Below are 26,292 nucleotides of genomic sequence, written 5' to 3' on the forward strand. Positions count from 1 at the left end.
AACAAAATTAAATCCCCAGCACCAGTGTGAAACAAATAATCATGAAATATAAAGCATCAAGTCTTCTCAGCAAATGCTCTCTAAACAGCTGTTCTAACTCATCTGCACTACTTAGTAAACATTGCCACAAAACCCTATATAGAATGGGTGCTTATAAAAACATTCTCAGGAGGAAACAGGGACATAGAAGAAGGGAGAGTAGCTTGGAATCAACTCACTGCTTCAAGCTCAGTTAAACCACCTCAGTACCAAGATGGTTACCTTTGCAGAAAAAACTGTGACTGATACGAGAAAGGGAAGGGAAAACTCCCAATGTATTATTGAATTAAAAAAAGGCAAATTACTGAATTTGATTGAAACACAGCTAAATATGTAATGTCATAAACATCCACCCCAAAGAAAAGGCTCTTTTGAAGTTTTTTCTTCCTGCTCTTCCTACACAATTTTCTGAAAAGAAACCAGTTTTGGAAAGATGGCTCAGAACAGTTTAAGTAACAAACCAAAATTACCTGTTGGCATCAACCCCTCTCATGAATGCTCCTATTTTCCTTCCATTGCAAAGAAGGTGTGTTGAATGGCAACTTTATATATTAGGTGATTTGAGTATTAGAAGTGTAAAGAGACCTCAAAACTATGATTTGTCTCTTGAATATATACTTTTATCTTTGCTAGTGAAAAAGAGGTAGGGTAGAAACTAGACACACTAGTATTAAAGATTTTCAGAGTCTTCATGAGCAGTGTTCACTTGTCTTAAGGAACATACTGTGACTGTGGGACCTCTGCAGAAATCAATCTATATTAAAAAGTGCCACAGCAAACATTTTATGCCAAGTCAGTAAGCAGCAGTAATTGTGTGCCTTTATTTTTTGTCTTAGTGCCCTAATGCAGCTGTTAAACACTGACAAAAGTTTTTTTAAACTACGTAAATATGCACAGTTATAACGTGTCCTTTCCTTATCCACTACAGCTTATTTAAAACCAGGGACAATTCTTGAATATACTTATTATTTCCAGAGGACATTACCTGAGGCTTGACAATACTGACTTTGGTTCCAATCAGTCTGTCTTCATCCACTCTACTTCTTTAGTCTTGACTAATTTTAGAAAATCTGTCATCGTCAAGTTCTTGCATGGCAGTTCTCTTCTTCAGATCCGTAACAAATAAATACAGGTCACATCACAGATCTGGAGACACTCAGTTCTCAGCTTTATGTTTTGGAAAATTAAATCTTTCTTTCTGAATCAACACACTATAATTAACTAAATACTGCTTTTTAGAAAAACCCCAAAACAACCAACCAACCAATGGTACTATGTAGAAACACGCCCCCTCCACCCCCAGCATGTTTTACTAACTCAGTCATATAAGACTGCAATCCCACACGACAAATGCCACAGGCATAGAGTGGTTATGAGCTGCCAGAGTACAGGATTAACTCAATTTACATTACACTACAGCAATTTCAAACACAGCACCATGAAGTGTAACAATACAGTTAAATATGCTGGCACAAGACCAGTAGGGCTTTCATTACCTTTTAACATGTGCTACTACCCCTCTTTAGAACATGGTGTCTCCTTTTGGCAATTCCCCTTTGCCACACACTCCCCAACAAATACCACGACCCATGGGTCCCAGTCTGTGGATCTTGTAAGGCCCAAGATCAGGGCAGGCTAACACTGTTCTCCCACCACGACACTTTCTCAAGGCTCAGTAGTGAAGAGTCCATAAAGATCTATTTAACTATATTCTGGCTCTGACCTCGGCACAATTTTCTAAAGAAAGAATTTTGTAAACTTTACTCTGTAGAGTTCTCTGATTCTCAACCCAAGACTTCTTTGATTTAGCATTATGTCTTCCCCCCTACACCTTTTTTAAAGCAATCCTACACCTGATGCTGAACTGAAAATCCTGCTAAACAGAACAGCAGATGAAATATGAGCAGCTGGAGCACATGTCATTTCTCACTGAAATACCTTAGACCTGACCAGCAGGATGGCACAAATGGCAGAAGTGAAATTCACTTCACACAAACTACATAGATACAAAAAGAAAATTCACACCGAATTTGAAGACACTATAGGGAGAAGCAGTACGTTCTCTCTTCATCACCCTGAGCATTTATTCTTAAGTCTCTGCTTTTATTCTGGTTATCCAAGAACATGTTCAGTCACCATATCAAAGCTGAATAACCCCCAACAGGGTGAACTGTCCATCTGTACAAGATTGCATACACAGCCAAATACGCTCTTGAGAGGATTACATATCTTTCTGCTAGATTCTGATCACCTCACCTACACTTCAGCTTCTTGTAGCGGTCAATGGAAAAATCCAAAAACCCACACAGGCAACCTTATATTCTGGTTTTGCACAATTTCTTTGTGAATTGTGATTGCTTCTGTTCTCCCTCTTTGACTAACCAGACAAGCTTAATGATGGTCCCACTGGAAGTATCTGGCTTCATGGACATTTTTTAGTGCAATCACCTCCAATGTTCTCCTTGGATCTTCCAGGAAAAAAAAGCTTTTGTTTCAAACCAAAAATATTAAAAAATAATAAATGATTTTGTTACAAATAAAAAAACCTCTATCCCATGATACAAAAGTCCGTGTGACTACTCAGCAGCTTCTATTGAAATCCCACCAGTCTCCTTATTTCTTGATAGATAGGAGCAGCCAGTTCTTTGGCTTTCTCTGCTCCATCCTCTAAAACCTTTATCAGATGGGACTTGTCTTCCTGGAGTTTCTTGATTTCATTCCTGATAGGTGCAAATTTTTGGATAACTGACTCTGCTACCACCATTTTGTAGTGAGCAGTGTCAAGACCAGTGGCTTGGTGCAGCACTTCTTTGATGCTAAGCCCCGTTACTGCAGCGTGAATGGACACCAGATTGGAGACACCGGGGCGAGCGGTGGGGTCATAGGTCACCTCCGAGGTAAAGTCAGTCACAGCTTTGCGAAATTTCAGCACTATTTCATCAGGGCTGTCTGCTATGTTAACAGTAGCTAACTTCTGTGGGTCTGACTTGGACATCTTCACTGCTGGATCTCTGAGGGATTTTATTTTCTTTGTCGTACCTTTAAAAAAAAAAAAAGTTATGAACACAGACAATGGCTTCTTATGACAATTGCTAAGAAAAATGTGCAGCCATATGATGAAGTTGTTTATCCTTGCTCAAAAATGAATGGTGAGCACAATCACGTGTACTCTTGTTTAGTCCTTGCACTCTTCCTGTCCTTCTAAGAAGCCACCTTTCTCCTCTTATAAACTGAATGAAACCTGTTCCATCCCTCCCATCCTCATGAAGAAGGAACTTCTGCTGGGTCAACTCCTAATATTTTATGTACCTTACATGCTGATTTCCCCCCCAAATTTCTCCTCCCTTCTATTATTGCACATTACTGAAAGGTTCTGAGTAGTGGAGAAACAGGTTAAATCCACTGAAGAAAAAAACCCCTGTAACAGTTAATTTCCTTATTTCAGGAAACTCTACCACTCAAAATCTCTTGGTAAATCTCAGTAAAGACAGTTATTAAAATTCTCTAACTCAACACTGACCAGCTCTGTTAGAGGTAAAGCACTGTTTTTAGACACCTAATACGGCCAATTAAATTACCTGCATACTGCTCATAGAGGGCTTATGTACTCAGTGAAAGGATAAAGGTTCTCCAGAATACAATTCAGATTGCCCCAGAAACTGCTTTGTTCTGAAATCACCTTTTGGAAGAGTCTGTCTCTCTTCTGTAAAATTGAAAGAGCCCAGGTAAATCTGAATAGGTCCCTACCTTCTCCCATTCATGTAGGAGATTTTGTTGGTTTGCATATACTTGTGAGCTTAGGAAGGAATGCTTCTTGGGAGCAAAGTGAATTTTTTCTTTTTTTCAAATTGAGCTTTTTATTTATTAATGGTAAACAGTCTCACCTGCATCATAAACAACACTCAGCTCCTCTTTATAGTGCTTAGTACTCAATTAGGAACTGCAGAGTTTGTAATACCTAATATTCTCAAAACTCCACTCTAGGTCTAACACCATTTTTTGTCACTGAGGCTTGAAAATTGAGAAAGGTTTATTACCGCCTGTCTTTTCTAAGGTGAGAGCTCCTTGCCCTTTTGGGGGCGAAGGTCTCTGCTGTGCATTCCTCTACATTACTTACAACAAAGATGCAATGCTTCATCCTTGCCCAATTCTTCACGTTTCTTAACAAACATGCCATTTGCGCCATCTGACTCCTCCTCACCCCCGGCCTATGACCTTAGAGCTCAAAAATGGCTGCCAAGATTTTCCTTATAAGTCTTCCTGAGTCTAAGATCAAAACCACAAAGTCTTGATCTCTGTGACAGACACATATTGAAATATTCAAGTATATATTAAACACCCTTAAAATTTGGAGCACTGTACATACATATACACTGTATACCAACAGGCTGTTCAGCATGCTTAATGTAAACATCTACCACTCAGAATCTGAAGGATTCTGCCTGCTGGAGGTCTCTTGCCTTACTGCTTACATGTCTCCTGAACGAGCAGCATGGAACAGAGACCCTGCTCTTAAAAAGTCCAGTACTTGAAGAGTAAGGCTGACTGGCAACAGCAGAGTGCATCTGGCCCCCTGGACTAGAATACCAGACATCACGTGCATTCCTCTACCAGGGATTTCTAAAGCCTTATCTATCTTGGGAGTTCAATTTCACAGCCAAAGTCTCTTGTTGTCAGTTTTTAATTTTCCACTCCCTTAGCATCAGTTTGCCCCCTTTTCTTGGTCCCTGAAACTATTTCCACAATATTTAAATCCATCTTCAACCTTGAAGTGCAGTCAAAGAAAAAAAAATGACCAAGACCAGCTCACTTAAAATGGCTTTGGGCACAGGAAAGAATTCTCCATATTTCTTGTTGAACTGTTGTGCTATATCTTGGGCTAGTTCCAGGTGCAGGACTTGATCTTCTCCAACAGGAACACGTGTTGACCTTTTAATAAAAGACAGATACAGGAAACTCAGCAAAGCTCTCTGGTTCTGCTGAAATGTTACTCAAGACTGTCACAGCTTCTGCCATGACAGAGGGCCAGATGGAGCCAAATACTCAGTCCCAGCTAGATATAGGTGCTGTGGGAACAAGATCCCAAACTGACCATATTCAAGGATGAGTCTGCTTTTTGTGCTGTGCTGAAGCACATATCCAAGGGCAAAACCAGCCCTTTCTGAAGACATATATGGCAAAGATACCTGTAAGAGCAACTCATTAAACTCAGCTCAAAGAAGGTTTCTGTAGCATCTCCTGCTGTCTCTTTAGAGATCAAAGAGCACACGTTATAGTGTGCAAACAAAGTAAGAAAGATCTGCAGGGCATAAAGTGCAAGCACCTTGTCATGTCGAGTCTCAGGAAAACGTAACTGTTGTTGAGGAGTCAGTACTGAGGATGTATCAAGGGAAGGAAAGAAGAGAGTGTTTCTTCCTCATCACAGTTGTATAAATCATGTGGTCCAGTGCCTCTATTGTCACAAGTGTTATTAGAGGATTAGAACTGCTAGATTCAAGGGCTAATTTGATCTTCTGTACTGAACTCAATGGCTTGAATACACTTCTGGAGGGAAACACAATCTGCATCAGAGGACATGAGGAGGTGAAGAATCCATTACTTCCCCTGGTGATTCTTTCCCACAGTTAATCATACTTGCTAAAAATGTATGATTCTTTTAGATGAGGCAGACTTGAAATCTTGCCAGCTTTTGATTACTCTCCCATCCCCCAGAAGATTTTTTTTTTCTACGGCTTATGGGGTATTCAGCTCTGAATACTGGACATGTTCCAAAGTAAGGAAGTCCGCTATGCATCTTTTAAGTTCCCAGAAAATTTCAGATCAACACGGTACTCTTTCCTTCCAATTCTGAATTACTGGGCTGACATCCAGGCATCAATTTGTCCACCTTTATTCCCAATCAGACAGCAAGGCAACCTAAAACCAGTTACAGTAGGCAATAGGAAATCACAGTGCCCTATAACTGAGAGAAAATCAGTTACCATAATCAATATACTCTACGCAGGTCAAAAGAAATGTTTCCATATGCCAAAAATGGTTCCATATTCATAAAGTTTGCCACTAAACAGAAAACATATTATCTCTATAAAACCTCTGCATGATACTTTGCCTTTTTCCTTGCTGGCTTTTTTTTTTTTTTTAATATATTTCTGTTCTGGTGCTATTTTTACTCCTTTCTGTCATGTATTTACCTTCTGTCCATTTTCCTGTCTCTTTGATCCTTGGTTCATCTGAGTTATTACTGTTTCTCCCTCTCCTTCAGCTCTAAATTCTTCTTCATGACTGCTGTTCCCTTCCTGTGTTTCCATTTCTCCCTAATTCTTGTTCCTTATATTATTTTGTTTGCATTAAAACATTTCTTATTAAAGATATTAAGACAAATTTCTTCAAAGAGGTATTGTTTCTCTTTCACTTCCTTGTTTTGTGCTCTGTGTGGACAGCCTGCTGTTAATATAGATAGTAGCCAACAAACCACTGGCTTTACTAAGGAAAGATGAAACACCTGATTGTATGAGAGATGGAAGAGACAGACATGGTTGAGCTCAACCAAAACAACGTGATTTCTGATAAAGTTGGCTAAATTTCACCCTTAGATATTTGACACTCAAATCACTCAAATATTTGACAATCAAATGGGACTCACTTCAAATAAAATCATTATAATACTCAACTTAATTCTGACTTCTGCTTGCTTCCCATTATTTTTAGTTAAAATTCAGGTAAATTAGAAATACTATCTCCTGGTCTTCTGTTTTCACTACTATGATCACTTAACATGAAATTTCTCTAGATAACATTTTTCTGAATTCATAAATGGGCAATCTTGGTTACTCTGTCCTGTATTACTTCTCTGTCCCAACCAATACACACAACTTCCTTCAGAACAATGCCACAAAGTATGTATACTCTGAACATAAAACAATTCCTACATGGTGCACTGTCTCTAACATTTACTTACTGAGACAGTTTAAATCATATTATGAAATACAACCAGTCATGACAATGCACTACAAATTCTACCAGCTAGCCTACAGACCTAGGCATGCTGAGTCACCAGTCCCTTATTAGGGGCTATTTCCATTGTAACACACAGTACAACACAGAGGAAACTGAACCAGCCCAGGTACTACAAGATGCAGTCAATAAATTACTTTCTTTCATCAGTATGAACTGGCCTATGCAGAATCCCCCACTAATATTGGTATACTACATAGAGACAGTTTAAGTATCTCTAGAGTGCACTAGACAAAATGAAGCAAAACTACTTAAAAAAAAAAGTGTGGGTGAACATGTAATATGTTAAACATCAGTCTGTTTTAATTCCCTAAGAATTATTTTCATGTGACCAGCTGTTGCTCTTTACAGCCCCGTCAGTTGGTTTTTAACCAGGCTAGATTTCAACCAGCCACTTGAGAGTCTGTCCATTTCCAATCTTCTGATCTAATCACACGCAGCTCCCCTGCTTAATAAGTAAGCATGTTGACCTGATAAACATTCATTCCAGTGTAGCTGAACGGACATTGCCCATGGGCTCACATTCTGCCTCTTACTTGTACAGCAAAATATCTGCTGCTTGAAGCACAGGGTAAGTCAACAAACCAACAGTTCCTTCGCGATTCTGGCTGGCACGCTTCATCTGTTTGAAAAAGAAAAACAGAGAAGAATCATACTTTTGACTAATGGTATCAAAGTCTGTGATTTTAATTAATTAGAATTCTGACCAGTTGAGTAATTTATTATGCAGCTCTACAGAAGACAGTGTCATGTAAAATCTACTCCTTAACATTCTGGTTTATGTCCTGTATTTATGAATTTCCCTACACTGTTCTGATGTTCTACTGAGAAGGGAACATAGGGTTTCTTTTGCTTTCTGTTTGCAACCTTATTAATGGAAATTACTTCAAATGCAAAACCATCAGGCTGAGTTATTACACTTATACATTACACACAAACCCTACTTTTTAAACAGCATCTTCAGCAATACATTTTTGAAATGCTTTGTAATGGAGGTATAAAAAGGTATCAATACCTATGTTTCACAGAAAAGAGATCAAGACACAGTGATCACACACAGTCACCAGGACAGCCAGTGACAGCTGGGAGAACCCAGAACTACAGAGGCAGAGTTCAGTGTTGTCTCAATTAGTTCACACTGCTCCCCACAATCCACCCAAAGCATTCAAGTCCTCTACTGCTCCATGATATGGATCATCTAGATCAAGACAGGCTACACACACTAATTCTGTTCTAGCAATGGCATATCTATGTTTCACTTTTAGCAATAGTTAAATATACTAAGCCCCTTGAAATCTTAATTATTTCATTAAGACTGTTCAAATATATTTAGATTTGTCTCACTCTCTCCTACAGATCCTGTATTCTGTCTACATCTCTAGGTGCCTAGGGTTCAGGGAACCTAATTTGCAAAGCTCAGCACCTGTAACACCTATCTGTAGGTCTGGAAAGTCAATCCAGCCAAAGTAGGATTTAAGAGCTTAACTTTAGAACCTCAGGTTTGAAAAGGTTTGCTTTAATCTATGCTATGCATTAACACTGGTTGCTGTATTTAAGTTTTACTGGTTTTATTTAATTAAGAAGGAAAACAGGAAAAAAGAAAACATCTGGAGGTATTTAAGACAGCTCTGAACTCTGCAAGCCAAACTGCTCTTAAGCTGTTGGTTTTGGTTTTTTTTTTCAGATACTTCTCTCTCCTGTCTTTTTCTTTTTCCGCTTACTAAATGTCAAAATAAAATACAAGGAAATTAAATGCAAGAACTCTGTTGATGCAGTCATGCTGATGCAGCACCAAGATTAAGAAGATGAACATTTGAAACTTGTCAAGGCAAACATTTAAGATACACTATCACTCAGCACATTTTTAATATTTGTAATTTCTATACTCCTCTTCAAACATATGCCTCTTTTGAACACTCTTCCATAAAATCTACAGAGCAGCCACTCTTTATAGTGGAAAAAGAAAAGCTGTTTATGGAACTCCTTAATCAGCAAGGCTCATGGTTTTCACTGCAATATCTTGCATTACATTTGCATTATTAAATAAACATTGAAATAACACTGAACATTCTAGCAAAATCAGTTTAACAACACCAAACAAACCTCATATTTAGTACAGTTTCAGCAAGTCTCTGCCAAAAACACAATTCTGTAGCTTCCAGCAGGAAAACATTCAGAGAGGAACAAACCTGGAGAGACACGTTTTCCCCCTTCCACCACAGGAGTACAGAACTACTTAAACCTAAAGCAAGGATAACCAAGGTACAGTTGGTACTTCAGAGATGACAAGTACTGCCAGGACAACATTTCTACTGAATTCCCATAGATTTCTTTTCAATTTACCAAACTGTCCATACCTTCCACTGGGGCAAACGTAGCAGACGTGGCACATTAGTTAAGCACCCAAGAATCCAGGCAAGTTCTGCATGCTGAGGAACCTGAAAGTATGAAGTTAGAATCTATTTAAATCTTCTTCTTTTATATGCATATTTTCTCAAAGTCAATAAGAATAAATAGTATCAAAGACCAGAAAACCATTTATTTCTGTATATTACTTTTTCAGTAAGGTCAAGTGACAAGCTAATGGAAAGTTTTGGACATTGCCAGGATTGAATGCTCTACATTAAAGTAGTAGAGCAAGGTTCTTGATCCTATACACTCATATTCTAAACAAGAAAGAAAATGCTTTAGCAATAGCAGAGTTGAACAGACATATAAACTAACCAACTGCTTGCCACTGTGTCACAGCCTCTCCACACTTTCAGATAATACTTAAATAGTTAAAAAATCTCTTTGCTTTTCTTATTTCCAGTGGCAGTAAGTTACCCAAGCTTTATTTCTTCTCCATCAGAGTCCCAAATGCAGATTGCCCTTAATTGTCCTCACCAGCCTCACTTGAGCCTCACAGGCATTCCCTCTGCACATGGCTCCAGGAACCCCATTTAAGCTCAGGCCAGACTGCCGCAGTCCTTGCCTGAGCCACACTGCACTGCAGCATGGCTGGCAGCAAACTACCCACAGGTCCTTCACAGAAGCTCAAACTAACTGCCAGGGAAAATGAAGAGCTGGGCTGCTCCACAAGGCTGTGGCTGCAAAGAGACACAACCCAGGCAGGAACAGTTGTCTCCCTGACCAGGACAGTGCACTGATAGGGTAAGGGTGATGGCAGTGACAGTCTGGTGACCAGCAGACACACAAAGGTCACAGAATTAGTCACACCTGGGGACAGTCCAGGGAGCCAGTGAGAAACTCGGGGCAGCAGGGATAGGGTTGAGCACAGGACATAGTGATGTAGTTCAGGTGAAGACACAGGAGCTTGAGCTGAAGTGGAGTTCTGGGGAACTACACAGAAAGTACATGGGTGGAGGGTCTAGGTGAGGCTTGTCAGGGCTTTGGTTGCACCTGACCTGTCTGCAAAACAGGAATAATAGCTGAAGTCAACTACAGCACAGCCTGAATTGTGGCTTAATTTGGCCCTCATTCTGCAATCCTACCAAAACCAATACTGACCTGCAATTGAAAGAGGATCAGGCCTCTGCATACATATCCTTTGCTACAAGGGTGGTTTAAAAAGATTAAAAAAAAATCCCACTTAAGCTCATAGAACAAACATTTTATTTAATATTCTGGGGAAACTGTGGTGACAGTGAAATTTTAATAGTTTCAGAAAGATGTCAGACAGAATGATTGCTGCCCTCCTGCTAAGAGAAAGACTTTCCAGAGGCAGAGACAAGAAATGTGTTGTGTCAACAACCAATGTTGGATAAGCCCATGTTTACCTTCTTGAAATACACTCTTCAGCTTCTGCATTTCAAATATTCATTTTAGGATTAGTAAAAGAGGCAAGCATTGCTGATGCATATGCTCTACTTTAATTTCTTTCTTGTCACTCTGGGTGTTTTTAGTTAGCTATATAGGTGATAATCATCAAAAGAAAAAGGTGATCTATGTTCTGCTCCTTTGCTTACATACTTGATTCACTCTTTGCAATACTGGCAGGTTTGAATGTTTAAGAGCATGCTGTTTCAAAGATGTTCAAAGCTTCATGCCTGCAAAATGATATAACAACCCAGATGGAAAGCAGTAAAAAATGTTTGTTAACAAGTAAGAATTAGTAGGATTATTAATTGCAATTCCTTTGTTGTCACATTTTAAATACAGTAATTTCCTAGCTAGCAGTCATTGGACTACTTTGGTCACCCATGTAGAAGACCTCCAAACTACAGCTCAGTGGTTAGATATATGAAATATTTCAGGTTGATTCTTTCCCTTCTTTCTGCCTTTCCCACAGATTCAGGGTTTTTATTAATTCCCTCATGCTTATTTGACCTGCAATCTTCTGTGCACAAGACAAAGTGCAACAAAATACCCGGAGTAAAATGAACTTCACAGAAAATACTAAGCTCCGAACTCCTATTTCACTTAGAAGGAATCACCATCTGGCTCAAAGTGGTTTCTCATTTCTTTCTTCCAGTCACGGACGGAGAGGAGATGGTGCTCTGTCGCACTTGTGTTGACAAGAACCCTCTTTAAAAGCTATGCAGTCATTGATTCAGCTCTCTCAGATGTTGCTTTCGCAGCCAAGACTGCACGTGTGTTTCACTGGATCAGTGGATTTGACATGACATCAGTTACCAAAATACCAGTGATCTAAACAGCATTTGTTGGGTTGAATACACAGTTCTGGGTCCTACCACGTTATACTCACTTCCAATCTTCAAACACACAGTCCCTTCCGAAGTAAGATTAAAGTGCTGAATATGCTGAAGAAAAAGCCTGATAAGATGGTGAGAAACTATGTAAAAGTGTACCAAGGGATAGAGATTTCAGCTGGAATACAATTCGGTACTGAAGGCTAATGCGTTAACGTTCATCATCCAAACTGCAGTAACCGACTGTATCTTGGGGTGTCAATCAGGAGGTTCTCGGCTTGAACCACAAACCATTTGTCAGACTAAATCAGTTTAAGCTACTGTGTTTTACTTGGCAAGAGGCGTAGGTAATGGCTGCCTTTGGTTGGTCATGGTGCATCTGCTCAAATGTTACCCATTTAGCTACAGTGTTCCATCACATCGATTGCATGAATTTGATACAAAGAAACTGGAAGACGTGATGATGTACATGACACCAGTAGAATAAAGGCTCAGTCTACTCTTCCCTTCACTGAGCAATATCCATGGATCACAATCAGGAAAAGCCATACTCCCAGACAAACTCCATCAGCTTCTTGCTGCAGGTCCATTTAAAACTGCAAGCAAATGTCTTCATTAAATAACCAAAACACAACAATGTAAGAAGTAAAACTATACGGGATCACAAGAAAGGCAATGCATGCCTCATGTTTTTGGGAGCAGCAACTGGGGCAAACACACGAGCCTACTGCTTCCTACAGTATCTTCCCCTCATAGTTCTCCAGCATCCATAATTTTCACACTAGGAAATATCAGAAGGTATTATCCCTGGCCCAGTCCTGCTAACATACCCAGGTTCCCCAGGAATGTGTCTAATCCCTTTCTGAACCACCTGATACCCCCCACTTCACAACCACAGGCAGTAGCAAGCTCCAGAGGCTTAAACCTGATGCTTAAAGAAATACCTTAATTTAGTCACTAATGTATCCATGTTTGTTTACTACCTTTGAATACCACCTGTTTCTTATATTGCACAAGTTGGTGAGCAATTCCACATTTGGATTATTTAGTGGTTTTCTGATTCTGTAAACTTCGATTGCATATATACCTCAGCCTTCTCCTCTTCAAACTGAAGCAACTCTGACTTCTGAATTTTGCCTTCTTAAGGCAGCTACTCTAACCCCTGCTGCATGAATTCCTCTTCTTTGTATCATATCTAATTCATTAGTTCCTTCTGGAGATGTAGACACTAACACTTTACCCAATATTCAAAAAATGAGCACACTAAGGTTTTGTATGGTGACAAAACATAATCTCTGTCTTATTCACAATACCCTTCCTGGTGATGATGACATATTACTGGCTTTTTTGAAAATTGCTTGTGCTGAGCCAATGATTTCAGAGAGCTGCCAATGATGACTCCAGGACTTTTATCCTGTGTTGTGACTCAGCTCAATGCTGTGTGAAGGTTTAGATTGCTTTTACCTAGATGTTTTGAAGTATTTAAAGCTCTTCTACCCCTTATTTGCCTGCCCACTCTGTTTTATGAGTTCTTTGGGAGTTCCTTTCTGTGGCATAGCATTTGGCTACCCATAAGGACTTAGCATTGCCCATGAACTTCTCTTCACCACCTTCTTCAGGTCATGAAGGAATATGTTGACCAGAACTGCTCCCAGCAAGAATCCCTGAGGAACATGACTGCTGACTGAGCTATTAAAAAAAAAAAGTGAGCATTACAGCCTGTGTGGCTTTCAACAATGAAACGAAAGGAAACAGAGAAGAGACATCTCATATTTGCATAAATCTGCAAAACAATTTTCAGCTTCCTATTGTGTTTGGTAGCGTTTATTGTGCCTTTTTCAAAGAAGCATCACTTTTCACACAATTTTCATTAAAAAGAGTAAGACTGTTAGAGAAATATTCTGTTTGCTTTTTGAATTTATTTTTAAAATTTTTTTTAAAGGAGGTTACCCAATAAATCTAACTAGGATTTCAAGAAATAAAAATATAAAGAGTTCCAATTAATTCAGGCTATTTTGTGTATACTTTAACCAGTAAAGAACTCAATTCGTTTTGTATTTTAAAATCTGACAACAAACTACTCTCCAGAGCTATGATGTACTGCAGGAATTGCCCACTTTCTCAAAAGAGAACAGATAATAATAAACTTGACTCTTTTTCAATGAAGACATAATTTTCTCAGCAGTGCCCTCTCCCCCAAATACATCAGTATAAAAATAGTACAAATGGTAGGAAACCAGAATTACATCTCCAATGCACAAAACCCACAACTAGTGACAGTTCCTGAACTACATCTCAAACCAAACTCCACGAATGTGACAATCACTGGTAATTCTGAAAATCAACAATTAAATTCTTCAGATCAACTTTTGTGTCCTGAAAAAAATATAATAGCCTGTTTTTAGTATAAACATTATTTTCTTGGGAAATATTTCTTGCAGCCTTGCTGAAAATATTTCCAGGAATAACAGTCTTGGTGCTCTATTTATTGTTTCCCTTTACAAAGTCAACTATTTCCCATTAAAAATTTTCCAAGAAACCTTAACCAGATCCATATAGTGATCTCCCCTTTTTAGACAGTTGAAATCATACCCTTTGCTCTTCTCAGTAAATACATCAAGTTTTCCTCTTTTTTCCTGCTCTGTGTTCTTGCTCATTTTAACACAGTTTTCTTACTTAATCTCATACAAGTCTGTAAAAACCATCAGCATTTCTCAAAGGGTCGAGATGGTCATCTCTCTGCTATTACCAGGGACACATTTCCTCCTTCAATCTCCATTGCATTATGCATCCCCCACAACCTGGCTTACTAATCAGTAATCACAGAGTTATTTCCAGAGCAAACTACTTACATTCCTTTCTTGTGGGCTGACAAGGCCAAGGGTGCATAGCCAGATTCCATTTATTTTTTTAAAGCACATTTATTTAACAGAGGTGACCGCGTCCAAATGATAATGAGCAGTTATCTGAAAGGCACAAACATTTCTGTTTCTTCACCTGAGTGCCCTGCTCCTCCCTTTTTAAAGACAAAAAGCTTCTTAATTATTTACTTGTGCAGCCATCTGAAGTTATTAAACTCAGATCACACTTTATACTTCAATTATCTCTGGAGCATTGTATGCTGAAGTACAATCTCAGGGCTTCTTCCTGCAGATCTGGTTTTTTGTCCTTGACCCTAGCTGTTCCTTACCAAATTATTGCTGATATTCCTTGGCCACAGCCAATGATATATACATAGAAAACCAGTAGCTACTTTTAGTCCAAATAATTCTAGGTGACTTTTTATGAGACATACAGCTGAGGAGGACAGCAAGCCATGAGACTCAAGAACAACAGTGGGAGAGGCATGAATACTGGAAGCAGGTCTGAAAGCAGGCCAATCAGCAACACTGGGCCTCACTTTTCTGAGTGATATAATTCAAAGTTGTGCGTTGGCAGCTAAAGTGGCTTTCTGCAAAAAGAGATGCAGTGTTTTATTTTCAAGATGGACTTCCTCAAGTTGCAACCTGTAGCCCTTCTCTGTAAGGCACTGAAAATTTGCAGCTTCCCCTCAGCAGTGTAACCTCATTAAGGGCTCTATTTAACAGGGCAGTAAATTTCAAGGATTTAATTTTGACAGTGTAAAGTACAAACAAATAGGTCTGAGGAGGTAACTTGGATAGCTGCGTACTAAAAGAAATTGCAACAGAGAAGGGAAAGAGTCCTACATTTTAAAAGAAATTAAACCTTTTTTAAGGATTTCTGTCTCTTCTAGAAGTACCAGTTAGAGCTTCTGCAAAATTCGAGAGGCCTTTTCTAAAGCGAATTATGCTCACATTTTTCTTGAATAAGATGTAAGGTTTTATTAATGCCTAAGGTTGCAAGCAATATGTTCCAAGATACTTAGTGATGTATCTCTATATTATGCAGCTAAAGAAAAAAATGGCCATAAACAAGACCAAAAGAAAATAGACTGCTCTTGAATCAAATGCACACAGTGCAGGTGCTCTTATGACAGAAAATTTGACACAGTATCTCAAATTTCTATTCAAAGAAATAATTCATAGGGTAGAATAAATTTATGGTTACAAAGACAATATCAGATTTAAAGAGCATGTTAAGCAATGTATTGAATTGGGGGGGGGTGGTTATCTAGTTATTGTCAGTAAATCTGTCAGTATCTACCTTTACCTTGGAACAATTTTGTCACTTACTTATATTTGGCTAAAACTTAAAGAAATAAGATCTGTCTCTCCTTTCTGAAGAACCTGATCAAGAATATTCCTACTGGAATCAAGTTTTACTGGTTATAAACCCCAACAGACCACAGTAAATTGGCCAAAGCATCCTTTTCTCTCCTTTACTCCTTATGAAATTAACTTATTTTCAGAAACACTCTCAAAGTAGAACCCACAATACTGTTTGAATAATTAGTTTGGTGTGTCCAGAAGACTGGTGAAGAGAGGAAAGTATAACAGCTACATAATAGTATGAGATGAACAAGGTAATTAAGGCAGAAAAAAAAAATCCTAGTGAACCATGACTTTCCTTCCCACTGTGCTCTAGTTATGTCTAGTCCAGTCCATGAGAGAGAAAACAGAGGAATGAGAGAAGCAGAATAATTTTCTAAATTAAACCGTCACATACTTCCTCTTATGACAGGAAGTTTTCAATGGACTGTGCTAAATTAATGTACTTTAATGAATTTATAAGCTATGATGGAATGGAAGCTTTTCAGCCCCTCTGAAAATTGGACAAGGGGTAGCGCGAATCTATTCAAACTTTGCCCACAAAACAAAGCAGATGGATACTTCTGGAAAATAACAGCAGTGAAACAGTGCATACATTTATATTGTTGTATTTTGGCTTTTGGAGTTAAGGCTAAGACAAATTTGCAAATTCCCACCTCCCAGAGTTACTGCTTCAATTTGCTTGCACACTGCAAGAATACTGCAGCTGATTATACTCAGCAAATAAATCACCCTATCCAGAAGGATGAAAACTGCAATTTTCCGCCCAGAAACTGAACATTATGTTGTCCAGAAACTCACAGGACTCCTCAGAGAAGCATTCATGCAGCGTATCAACCACTGTCTGCTGAACCAACTCTGATGGAATTTTAGTCTCTCTTGGGACATTCAGCATGTGTCTACTACAATAGATAGGTGGACAGGAAGAACAGTCTGAGACCACATAAAAGCAAAATCAGTTTCTAATATTGTTTTGACTGTGAAGCAGATGAGATACAAGATGGTTATGGGTAAGAACTGAAATGTGTAGTATATCCACCACAAATCAGAGAAAATGGGTTATACCATGTAAGTTCACCATGTGTGCAGATTGCATACTGTCTCCCTTATTTACCCCCCCATAGTCCTTTTTGGTTTTAATAAAAGATCTAAGTTTTATGAAAGATGACTGTTACCGCTTTTATCAGTTATGGTACAATTTAAGGAATATATTTTCTGTTTCTTCTAATACTCTCACGATACGTTGTATAAGTCATTATTCCATTGCTTCTTTTTTATGCCCAGTAGGGAAAGGCAGCCACTTAAAGCATATCTTGACATAATTTTCTCCAAGAGGGTTTCATACATCTTGCAGCTGTACTCCAAATAAAAAGGCACTATTTGAAATGCACAATTTTGATATTTGCATTTATCTTTATTTTTATTCTTACTAAAATTGTCACTTTTCTGTAACTTCCGACTTGAGAAAATACAATTAAACAAGCTGTAATGAAGGAGCTTCTCTCACTGGGAGGTCATTTTACTGTCCAACATATACCACAATTGTTTTCCCAGATACTGTAATTAAATGTGCTTGTTTATAACCCTTCACAGACAATGTGGTTCTAAACACTACCCTAATTATTCATCATCATCCTTCTTGCTTCTAAATATTTTCAAGTTATCATCACTTGTTCTTTGCAGCCACTACTTCCCTCAGTTGGAATTCAAGTTTTTATATGGCAATGTAAGTGTGGGAAGTATTTGTTGAACTGCAATATATACAGCCAGCCATTAACTTACTGTTTGTACATGTTATAAAACAATATAACCTATAAATGGCAAATTCTGAAGCATACAAAACTAATTTTCATTCAACTAGCACTTTCCATTTATAAGTAATTTAGCTGTATATCCAGTACATAAGAACACAGGTCATATGCTCTCTAAACAATACAATAAAACATTGCCAATGCAAAATTTATCACTTTTACTTAATTTTAGTTGAAAGGCAAGGACATCACTGAAATCTGTTCTGGGATTCCAAGTCAACTTCACCTGTATCCTTATCACAGCAACACCTTCTGGATCTAGTATAAGCATGAGCGGTATCTGTTCTCACCACGCTTTCTCCCAGCAGTCACTCTGTGATTAATATTGCTCAGCCTTTTGCCTCTTGCTTGTATTGAAAAGAATGATGAAGTGTGTGCAAATTCTGGAGGCAGGTATTTCAGGTATCTCTGGATTAGAGATTTGAAAAACGCCTAAGTAGAGTAAGTAAAACCCTTACCAAAACGCCTTTTGAGAAACCAAGTAGCATTTTTTTTTTCACATGTGGCAAACATATTCCAGAGAAGCAACACAAGCAGCAAAATACAGAAAGAATAAGCCAAACAAACAAACGAAGAACAAAAAAAAAATCCCCTTTTCAGCAATTCTAGACCAGTCTTGCCCAGTGTAATCCAGAGAAAGTGAGAGGACACAACAGCATTTACATTAATGACTGCATGAGCAATTCCCTTAGTGGAGCTTACCATTATTAGCATACTTCTGTAGCGCAAGAATTTCATTCTGCCTTTACTGCTACAGAATCAGGGTACCAAAAAAGTCATTAGTTGTGGTGGGTTTTGGTGATTAAAACTAAAAGTTCTTAGATCACAATTTTGTTGCATGATGTTTGTCTAAAAAAATGAACAGAAATGTCATTCAGGAGTAATTAAAGAAAAATTTCTGTGATCTACAGATTTGGTGATTTTCTAGGTAAGGCTCCAAATACAACAATAATTACACCATGCTAAGTTACTGAGAATTCTCTCATTTAGCAATTTGATCTGGTATTGAAAAAACCTACTCTGTCCATAACTAAATACCTAATCCAGTTCTCTCTTTGTGGCTTGATTTTCACTGCTTTCTTGCTGACCTCTGGAAGTACACACCCTATTACAGTATACAATCGGTTTTAGTCACTTTGCTTTACACCTCAGACAAATGTTTGTAAACAAAAGTGGGGCGTTTTTAGACCACCCTTGGAGACTGCTACAGTGGCTGAAAAGGAAGCCAGCTTCTTTTTTTTTTTTCAATCTGAGAAATTTCCAATCAAAATCAAGCAATAAACTTTCTTGATTAGCAATAGCTGCAATCCATCTTACACCTTCATTTTTAGGAACAATCATCTCGATATTATGACATTCCATAACGTACTATTTCATTATCATACTAAAACAATAATCACATTAGCAAGGTTCCTGTCTCCTTTCCTCACATCAAGAGCTACACACAGATACTCCTTTTAATTGCTTCCAGAGAAACATCTGGTGCTGCCTGGGTAAATGTAACAGATCACAGTGCATCTCTGGGTATACCTGACCACCACTTCATACAGCTTGAACACACTTGGTTTGGGGAAGCTGACAAACCACTTCAGCCTGAACCAGTGCTGAAACAGTCTATATTCACAAACAACTGAAGTAGTTCTGATTGCACTGTGACAATGAGCTTTCAAAAACATGCTAGAGTCAGCCACTTCTGAAAGTTGTATTGGTACTCGTGTGATAAGTATTGGTAGGAATAACATTCAAGACATCAGACTCAGATGGCTCAAACATTTAATCTAATGGTTTAGATTTAATAAGAACAATGACCATTAGATCTGGACAGACAACGACACACAGAAAAATTAAGGTAAAAGGCAGCCTATTTAACGGAGGCCAGCCTAACCACCATAAGGAAAATCAGAATTATATTTAGTGGAAACTTTCATTTGATAAAGCTGAGCATGTTCAAGTATAGCTATCTTAGGTTTTCATTGGTTATTGACTGTATTTGTACTGTAGAAGCACCGCACACAGAGACATCACTTCCTGACACTTTCTCTTTGGGGCGTCAAAGATTCAATCTCTGCATTATTATATTGTGAAAGATACAACATACTTTCTGTGGTTGAGTGCAATGTAAGATTCTCACCGATAATCTGCTGGCTTCAAGGGAAGCCTGAGTGTTGGTTTTAGCAAGACCTGGAACAGCACTAGTTTAGCTTTCAGACCAGTAGGAACTCAAGAAAAGCAACACTGACCAGATCAAATATCCATCTCTGACAGCAACCAACAAAAACCAAGAACATAAGTGCAGAAAGCATGGACATTCTCCCATCTGTGGTTTCACCACTTCCTGCAGAGGTGCAACAGTCCCAAAGCAATTTTTCAGATTAATTTGTCAAGTCCTTTTCTGAATTCATATGAATTTCAGCATGCACTGTATCCCGTGTCAAGGGGTTCTGTAGCCCAACTGTGGATTTTGTGAAATGCAGCATTGTTTTGCTTGTGCTGAATCTTCCAGGTGTTAACTTGTTTTGATACTTATCAATTCACATTCTTCAGCGGATAAAACAATTTCTCCTTTTCACTTGCAATTTTATAAACCTTCACTTTATTCTTCTCTAACCATAACCTGCAAAGCATTTTTCCTTCATGCTGAAGAGTCCTCTCTGTCTATCTAGTCACTAATCCTATCTTGTAACTAATTGAATTGTTCAGTTGCTTGAAAACAAGAAAAAAAACCCCTCCAGACTGGCTGCTACTGCATCATTGGCTTGTAACTCACCTTGTGATTATTCCAGTTAATGACTTCATCATTTTGAGGCTGACAAGTCAGAGTAGAGCAAAATTAAAACCCAAGCTGGTAACATATTTAAAATGATAAACAGATTTGAAAAAAAAAAAGGGATAAATTTATTTAAACATACTTCCACTAGAATTCTGAGCTCATCTATTTGGACTGGTTTTTTAATACAGAGGAAAAGTGAAGCAGGAAGTATATCTGTCTTCATCAATTCCTTATTCACCAGGGATATAGAACTATGATTGCCATTTGCAGTTTAACAACCCCCGGAAACTCTGCCTGTAAAGAATTGTGTAGAAAAGGAGAATACAATGCCATTTCATCTTGCACTGATAAAATTCAGACCCTGTATGCACATCACCTGTGCAGTTCTGTTGCAAAGTGGACACCCACTCATGGGTGTCTTCACAAGAGCAGAAGCTATGACACATCTGTCTCGGTGGGAAATTTGCCAGAAATTTCAGAAGTTTGCCAGGTTAGAGTCAGTAACAGAAAGTTAATTGAGCAAGAAACTAAGTTGTTTGTTTCCAGGAAAATATGTGATAGCTATATGCCAAGTGGGAAGGTAAGCCAGTACCCCTTGGGGTGGTCAAGAGAAGCACATGGTTTACACATGAATAAGCAGATCAGATGAAGAAACATGCATATGAAAATGAGATTATAACAAAGAAGGGGAAAAAAAGTCCCAGAGAAGAACATCAACCACTGATGATGATGGTGGAACTGAAACAAAACTTACCATGTTAATCACCTGTTATTTTTGATTACTGTGCAGCTGGAACAATAAGTGGCAAGAGCTGATACAAAACCATAGAAACATGTTTTCCTTACCTTTATGGTTACACTGGCCACATTTACGAGTTAACCTTTTGTGACTAAAGTGAGACTTACAGAGATAAATTAGTGGTCTCCTAAGAGGTTTTTGAAGTATTTTACTCATAACTTGCACAAACTCCTAGCTCTGCTTCAGAAATTCACAATGTACTTATCCCTAAATGGGCATCTCAGTCATGGTTTCAGCCTTCAAAACTTCAAAACCACGGCAAGGGATAAGTTCAAAATCCAACACTGCTAACATTTTCTAGGACCACCAACACAAAGATGATAAAGGACTTTGGTAATGCTACACTCGTTCATGAAGATGTGTGGAAAGCCTCTTCATCAGAAAAAAATCTAACATAACAGGAACACTCACTAGCGATTGCCGGAACAGGAAACACTTCTTTGGGTCAATCCCACAGGCAAGGATGGCAGCAGTGGTGTCCAGGATGTTCTGGCGCAGGACAGCTGGCTCCTTGGGCATGGTGAGAGAGTGCATGTCCATAATGCTGTAGAGCACTGAGCTGCACTCTTCCTGAAGATTCACCCAGTTCTGAATGGCTCCAAGGTAGTTACCCAGATGAGGGGTCCCAGTTGGCTGGATACCAGAGAAAATTCGATCCACACGCCTATTCTGTGACAAAAGCATTGGCAAAATTAACACACACTTTTCTTTCTTACATATTCTTTTGTATTTTAAAGTAATTTTAAAAAGCCTCATTTATGCCTGTCTCTTCTCCCCTCCTGTCAGTGTATTAATGTATAAATGACCTCACAACTGATAATTACAGTAAGTCAGTTAAAATACTCTATCTTACAGCAGAGAGACTGACAACTACCATAATTTTAAGCTGTCAGACTGCATATGGAAAAGAAGACAGCTGTAAATAAGATTGGTGAAAAGCTGGTCTCAGAAACCAAGTGGTAGATTCCTTCATCTTCTTTTGCAACAAAGCTGTATGTTTCTCTTTAGTTTCTATATCCACATGTTGGTTTCTATATCCACTCTCATATAGAAACTTAGGGTCACAGTGTAGAGAAATTCAAACGTTTTTGTTGTAAACTCATGCAATGTCCCAGTAGATTGCCATCTTAACTCCCATGAACATTGAAGTCTTATTTTTCTAGCTGCAAAGAACATTTTGAGCAGTTCCTGAAAGAAACCTACTTCTTGACCCAAAGGTCAAAGAATATTGAAAGAGATCATCAAAGTTCTCAAACTACCCATTTTGGCAGCAATAGAATTTCTGCAAGAGCTCTACAAAGAAGTACAACTATAGCTCAAGATCATACCTGGAATACTGTCTATGCATCAGGACCAGTAAAATGTCAACACAGGAAATGAGTTCACAGAGAAACATCAAAAACAAAAAAAGACTGAGAAGCAGAGGTTGTGAGCAAAGATTAAAAAGCTTGAAACATGTATAGCTTGGCTAACTGACAGTTACCATCTTAGAAAGTTTGTTTTCCTGCATCCCAGCCCTCCATCTGACCATTTTCTCAGAGCCCCAAGCTGTCAGCATATGATCAATTACCTCCTTGACCTTCCCAAAGAATTCCACCATATTCAGAAGTAGCTCAGCAATGTTTTATGTGAAAATGCTTGTTACATGCCAAGCTGTAAGAGCATGCAAGATTGCTCAACTTATAAATGAGGGTCCCCCCCCCCCCTTCAGCAAGCTGTACAATACAAATCCTCAGACTCAGTTGTGTGGCAGGATCATCAACTTCATTATGCCTGTGGCTGCATGATTTTTTTCCTGCTAACTTTTATGAGCAACATCTATAACTTAGCAGGAAGAATTTATTTACTGATGTAGTCTGTTTTCTTTTCTGTGAATCTCTTACAAATGCGTGTGGGAGAAAAAAATGTCATACAACTATTAAAGCACACAAAATGGCAGTAAAAGTCAAGGCCAAGTACCATTATTTTTAACTATTTAAAAGGACTTCAAATTGACTTAATTAATTTTGACTCAGACTTAAGAAAAAAATGAGGAAGTGTTTCCAAGTGGAATAGGACTTTTTTATTTTTAAGCATGATCTGTAGTTTAGAAAAGCCTAGACTATTTCTTTCAAAATTTGCTGAAAAATCCTCTGCTTTTAAGTAAGGCTGTTTTTCAGCTCAAGACAATTTTCTTACCCAATGTTTAAGTGTTTGTGCTGACAGACAAGAGCAGCTTTGGGCCAGCTGCCATGCTAATTTCTCCCGCTCACATAAATGCCTACACATGTAAGTCTTGATGGCAGCCCCTTCACCCCATCCCAAATATCTTCTTGACTTCTACTATATTCTTGAGTCAGTTTCTAAGTACTCTTGGAGAACCTCCAGCACAGGAGCCTCAAGGTAGTCACCTGAAGCAATGAAAAACACACCCCTTCTTCCAACAGTAATTCCCGCTTCCAGTCCTTGTGCTCCAGTCCTCGACCACCCATGCGCCTCTTTTATCCATTACACAAAAATGGAGTTATGACACTCATCTCTCACTTGGCATTTGATTCTTATTTCCTAGGAAACTACATCAGAGCATTTCTCACCACTCACACAATCCACTCACCTCCCACTAAGCTACTACCTGGCCTAGGACTGTAGTCAGCTTCGTGTTAACACTGAGAAGGGCCAGGTGCTCTCCTACAGAAGGAGGCATTCAACATTCCAACACATATAAACTAGATGGAGTCTTACAGAAACTTGGGATTCACTAGACTTCAGAGGTGTACTTCTATTCCTACAGGCCTAGAGCAGTTGCTAGGCAATGCAACAGGTACTTTACAGCCATAAGATTTGTCTTTTGATTCCTATGTTCCTTAACCAAGACAATAAGAAGTCAGGAAGAAAATAGTTGCCCACTAACATTGTGTTCTACCCCTAAGAGGATCCCAGAACAGCTGTTGTTTGTCAGAGCACATAACATCTTCTCACGTCCATGTCATCCTTCACTAAGTTCAAATCTTGATGCTCCTTCCCACAATTACTTCTCCCCACAGTACTGCTTGCTTTCTAGTGCCCATTTATACGCCTGTTTAACAATGCTCTTCTTAAAAGGCCATACTTCTTACAGCCCTACTCTCCATTTCCTTACCAATTTCATCCTTCCTGTGTTCTTTTCTTCCTCCACTTGTGCTTTATACCCCTTGCTTCCCCAAAGAGCTCTTACATACAGCTCTTGATATACAGCTCTTACTGTACCATTATTACTACAAAGACAGTAACAAGGCACAGAGAGTGCCATGTTAAGGTTATTACTATTATTATTAATTAAGCTATTACTGCCTTGACTCCAATGACTTTATATAAAGTATGTTTTCCACCTGCACAGTTACAAAAGCTAAGAAACTTCATCAGGTGCCAGAAATCTACTATGGACCTGCATCAAGTAAAGTATGTTAGGATGACCAAGTTAAAGCATAGTGCAGAAACTTGCACATCTTCCAACTTCAGTCTAGTAAAAGACAGCATCACCTGAAATGCCTCCTAATGTTACAGCTTCTTTTCCCTGGGACCCTGAAGCTGGTGCTGCTTCAGTGCAGGAGCAGCTCTACTCCCTGGGGTAACTGTATGTTATACCAGAAAGCAGGAATTTCTGTGCAGTCAGCACAGATCAGCTCATGTGCCAATACCCTGACCCAAAAAGTGCTGACACCCTGAGCCTGTGGAGAACAGTTCTGTCTAGAAACTTTGTCAGTACCCAAGTCAGGCAGACTCCATTCCCTTGCAGCCGCAGTCTTTGCTTCATATGTTTCCCATAACATGTTCATTATCTGCATTTTCAACTTCTCGGATCACTGTCCAGTTTGTAGATTATGTCACCATGAACATATTGGATGTATTGGCAAAATTGTGTCCCTTAATGTGAGTATAATACACTCAATACATAAAAATGCAATAGTGACATTTAAATAGGCAGTTTGAGAATGTCTTTCACCAAGAAAACACAAGACATCAGTGTCTCAGCATAAACTGTATGTTCAAATACCATACTAACTCCAAATATTCAAAGGCTAACAATGAGCTAATGAAAGGTAGGTTTGTTGTAATACTATATAAGTTAGCATCTGGTGACACACCACATGTTGAAAACACACGATGTACAATGTAAAATGGACACAGTTTCATATAAAGAAAGAACCAAGTTCTCTATTCATTAAAGAGAATACCTGTGAAGGCAAGCATGACATCTTTAATGGTGCTTTGTATGTTCGAATGGTAAACAAATGCTTACAAAAGGTTTGTTCAGTATAAGGGCAATAAATAGTAAGTGAAACATCAGAAACAAACAGTAGCAGTATTATATTCAGTCTAAGCTTGGCAATTACTTAACCTGAAGTACAGAATTCACAGAAATAAGTAAATCCAATCATGAAAACTGAGCTAGGCTGAACCTGAGTAAAGCATTAGCAAATCCATTACAAAGAACAAACCCATACTGGCTCCCAGCTGAGGGACCAGTTGACTAGAAGTCTTTCATCTTTAACTCCTTTGATTCCATTTAACAACATAAAGTACGAGAAGTTACAGCAAATAGGGCCGCATGAAATATTCCATTGTGTTAGCAGAAGTCTATATTAAAAAAAGCCCACACAAAACACCCTCAAATGAATCTTGGATTTCTTGCACTAAAAATATACAGAGAACATTGCTCCTTTGGAGAGAGTTTATGTTCCCTGTTTGTTCACTCTGTGAGAAGCAGCGGGCAGCATAGCAGCGTGGCAGGGGACTTCTGCCTGGTACCATGAAATCATGGGGCTGGAATGCACTTCAATGGAGCTGTTAGGTCAGGGGATGGGAGCTGTATGCACCAAAGTACTGGGGTTGGAAAAGGATAAAAACAAAAGGAGTGAAGACTTCCCAGTGGAGCAGAGTGAAAGCCACAAGACATGCAGCTCCAGCCCACAGGCACTCACTCATTCAGACATCTGTAGTAAGCACAGTGTGAGCCTGC

General features: G+C 38.8%; 1 protein-coding gene across 2 annotated transcripts in view; it reads right to left on the minus strand.

Annotated features, from left to right (window-relative positions):
* Positions 1–1,324: 1,324 nt before the first annotated feature.
* WARS2 (tryptophanyl tRNA synthetase 2, mitochondrial) overlaps positions 1,325–26,292 on the minus strand; it is a 40,710-nt gene continuing 15,742 nt past the window's right edge. For both annotated transcript variants that reach the window (XM_082277423.1, XM_082277422.1), the window contains 5 exons: positions 21,726–21,983; positions 9,411–9,491; positions 7,590–7,675; positions 4,850–4,968; positions 1,325–3,078 (listed from right to left, as the gene is read on the minus strand). In XM_082277423.1, coding sequence (XP_082133549.1) covers positions 2,630–3,078; positions 4,850–4,968; positions 7,590–7,675; positions 9,411–9,491; positions 21,726–21,983 — 993 coding nt within the window. In that variant the 3' untranslated portion in view covers positions 1,325–2,629. The remainder of the gene's footprint in view (positions 3,079–4,849; positions 4,969–7,589; positions 7,676–9,410; positions 9,492–21,725; positions 21,984–26,292) is intronic.

The sequence above is a fragment of the Coloeus monedula genome (assembly GCF_965178545.1).
Source record: "Coloeus monedula genome assembly, chromosome: 3".
NCBI classification, from domain to species: Eukaryota; Metazoa; Chordata; class Aves; order Passeriformes; family Corvidae; genus Coloeus; species Coloeus monedula.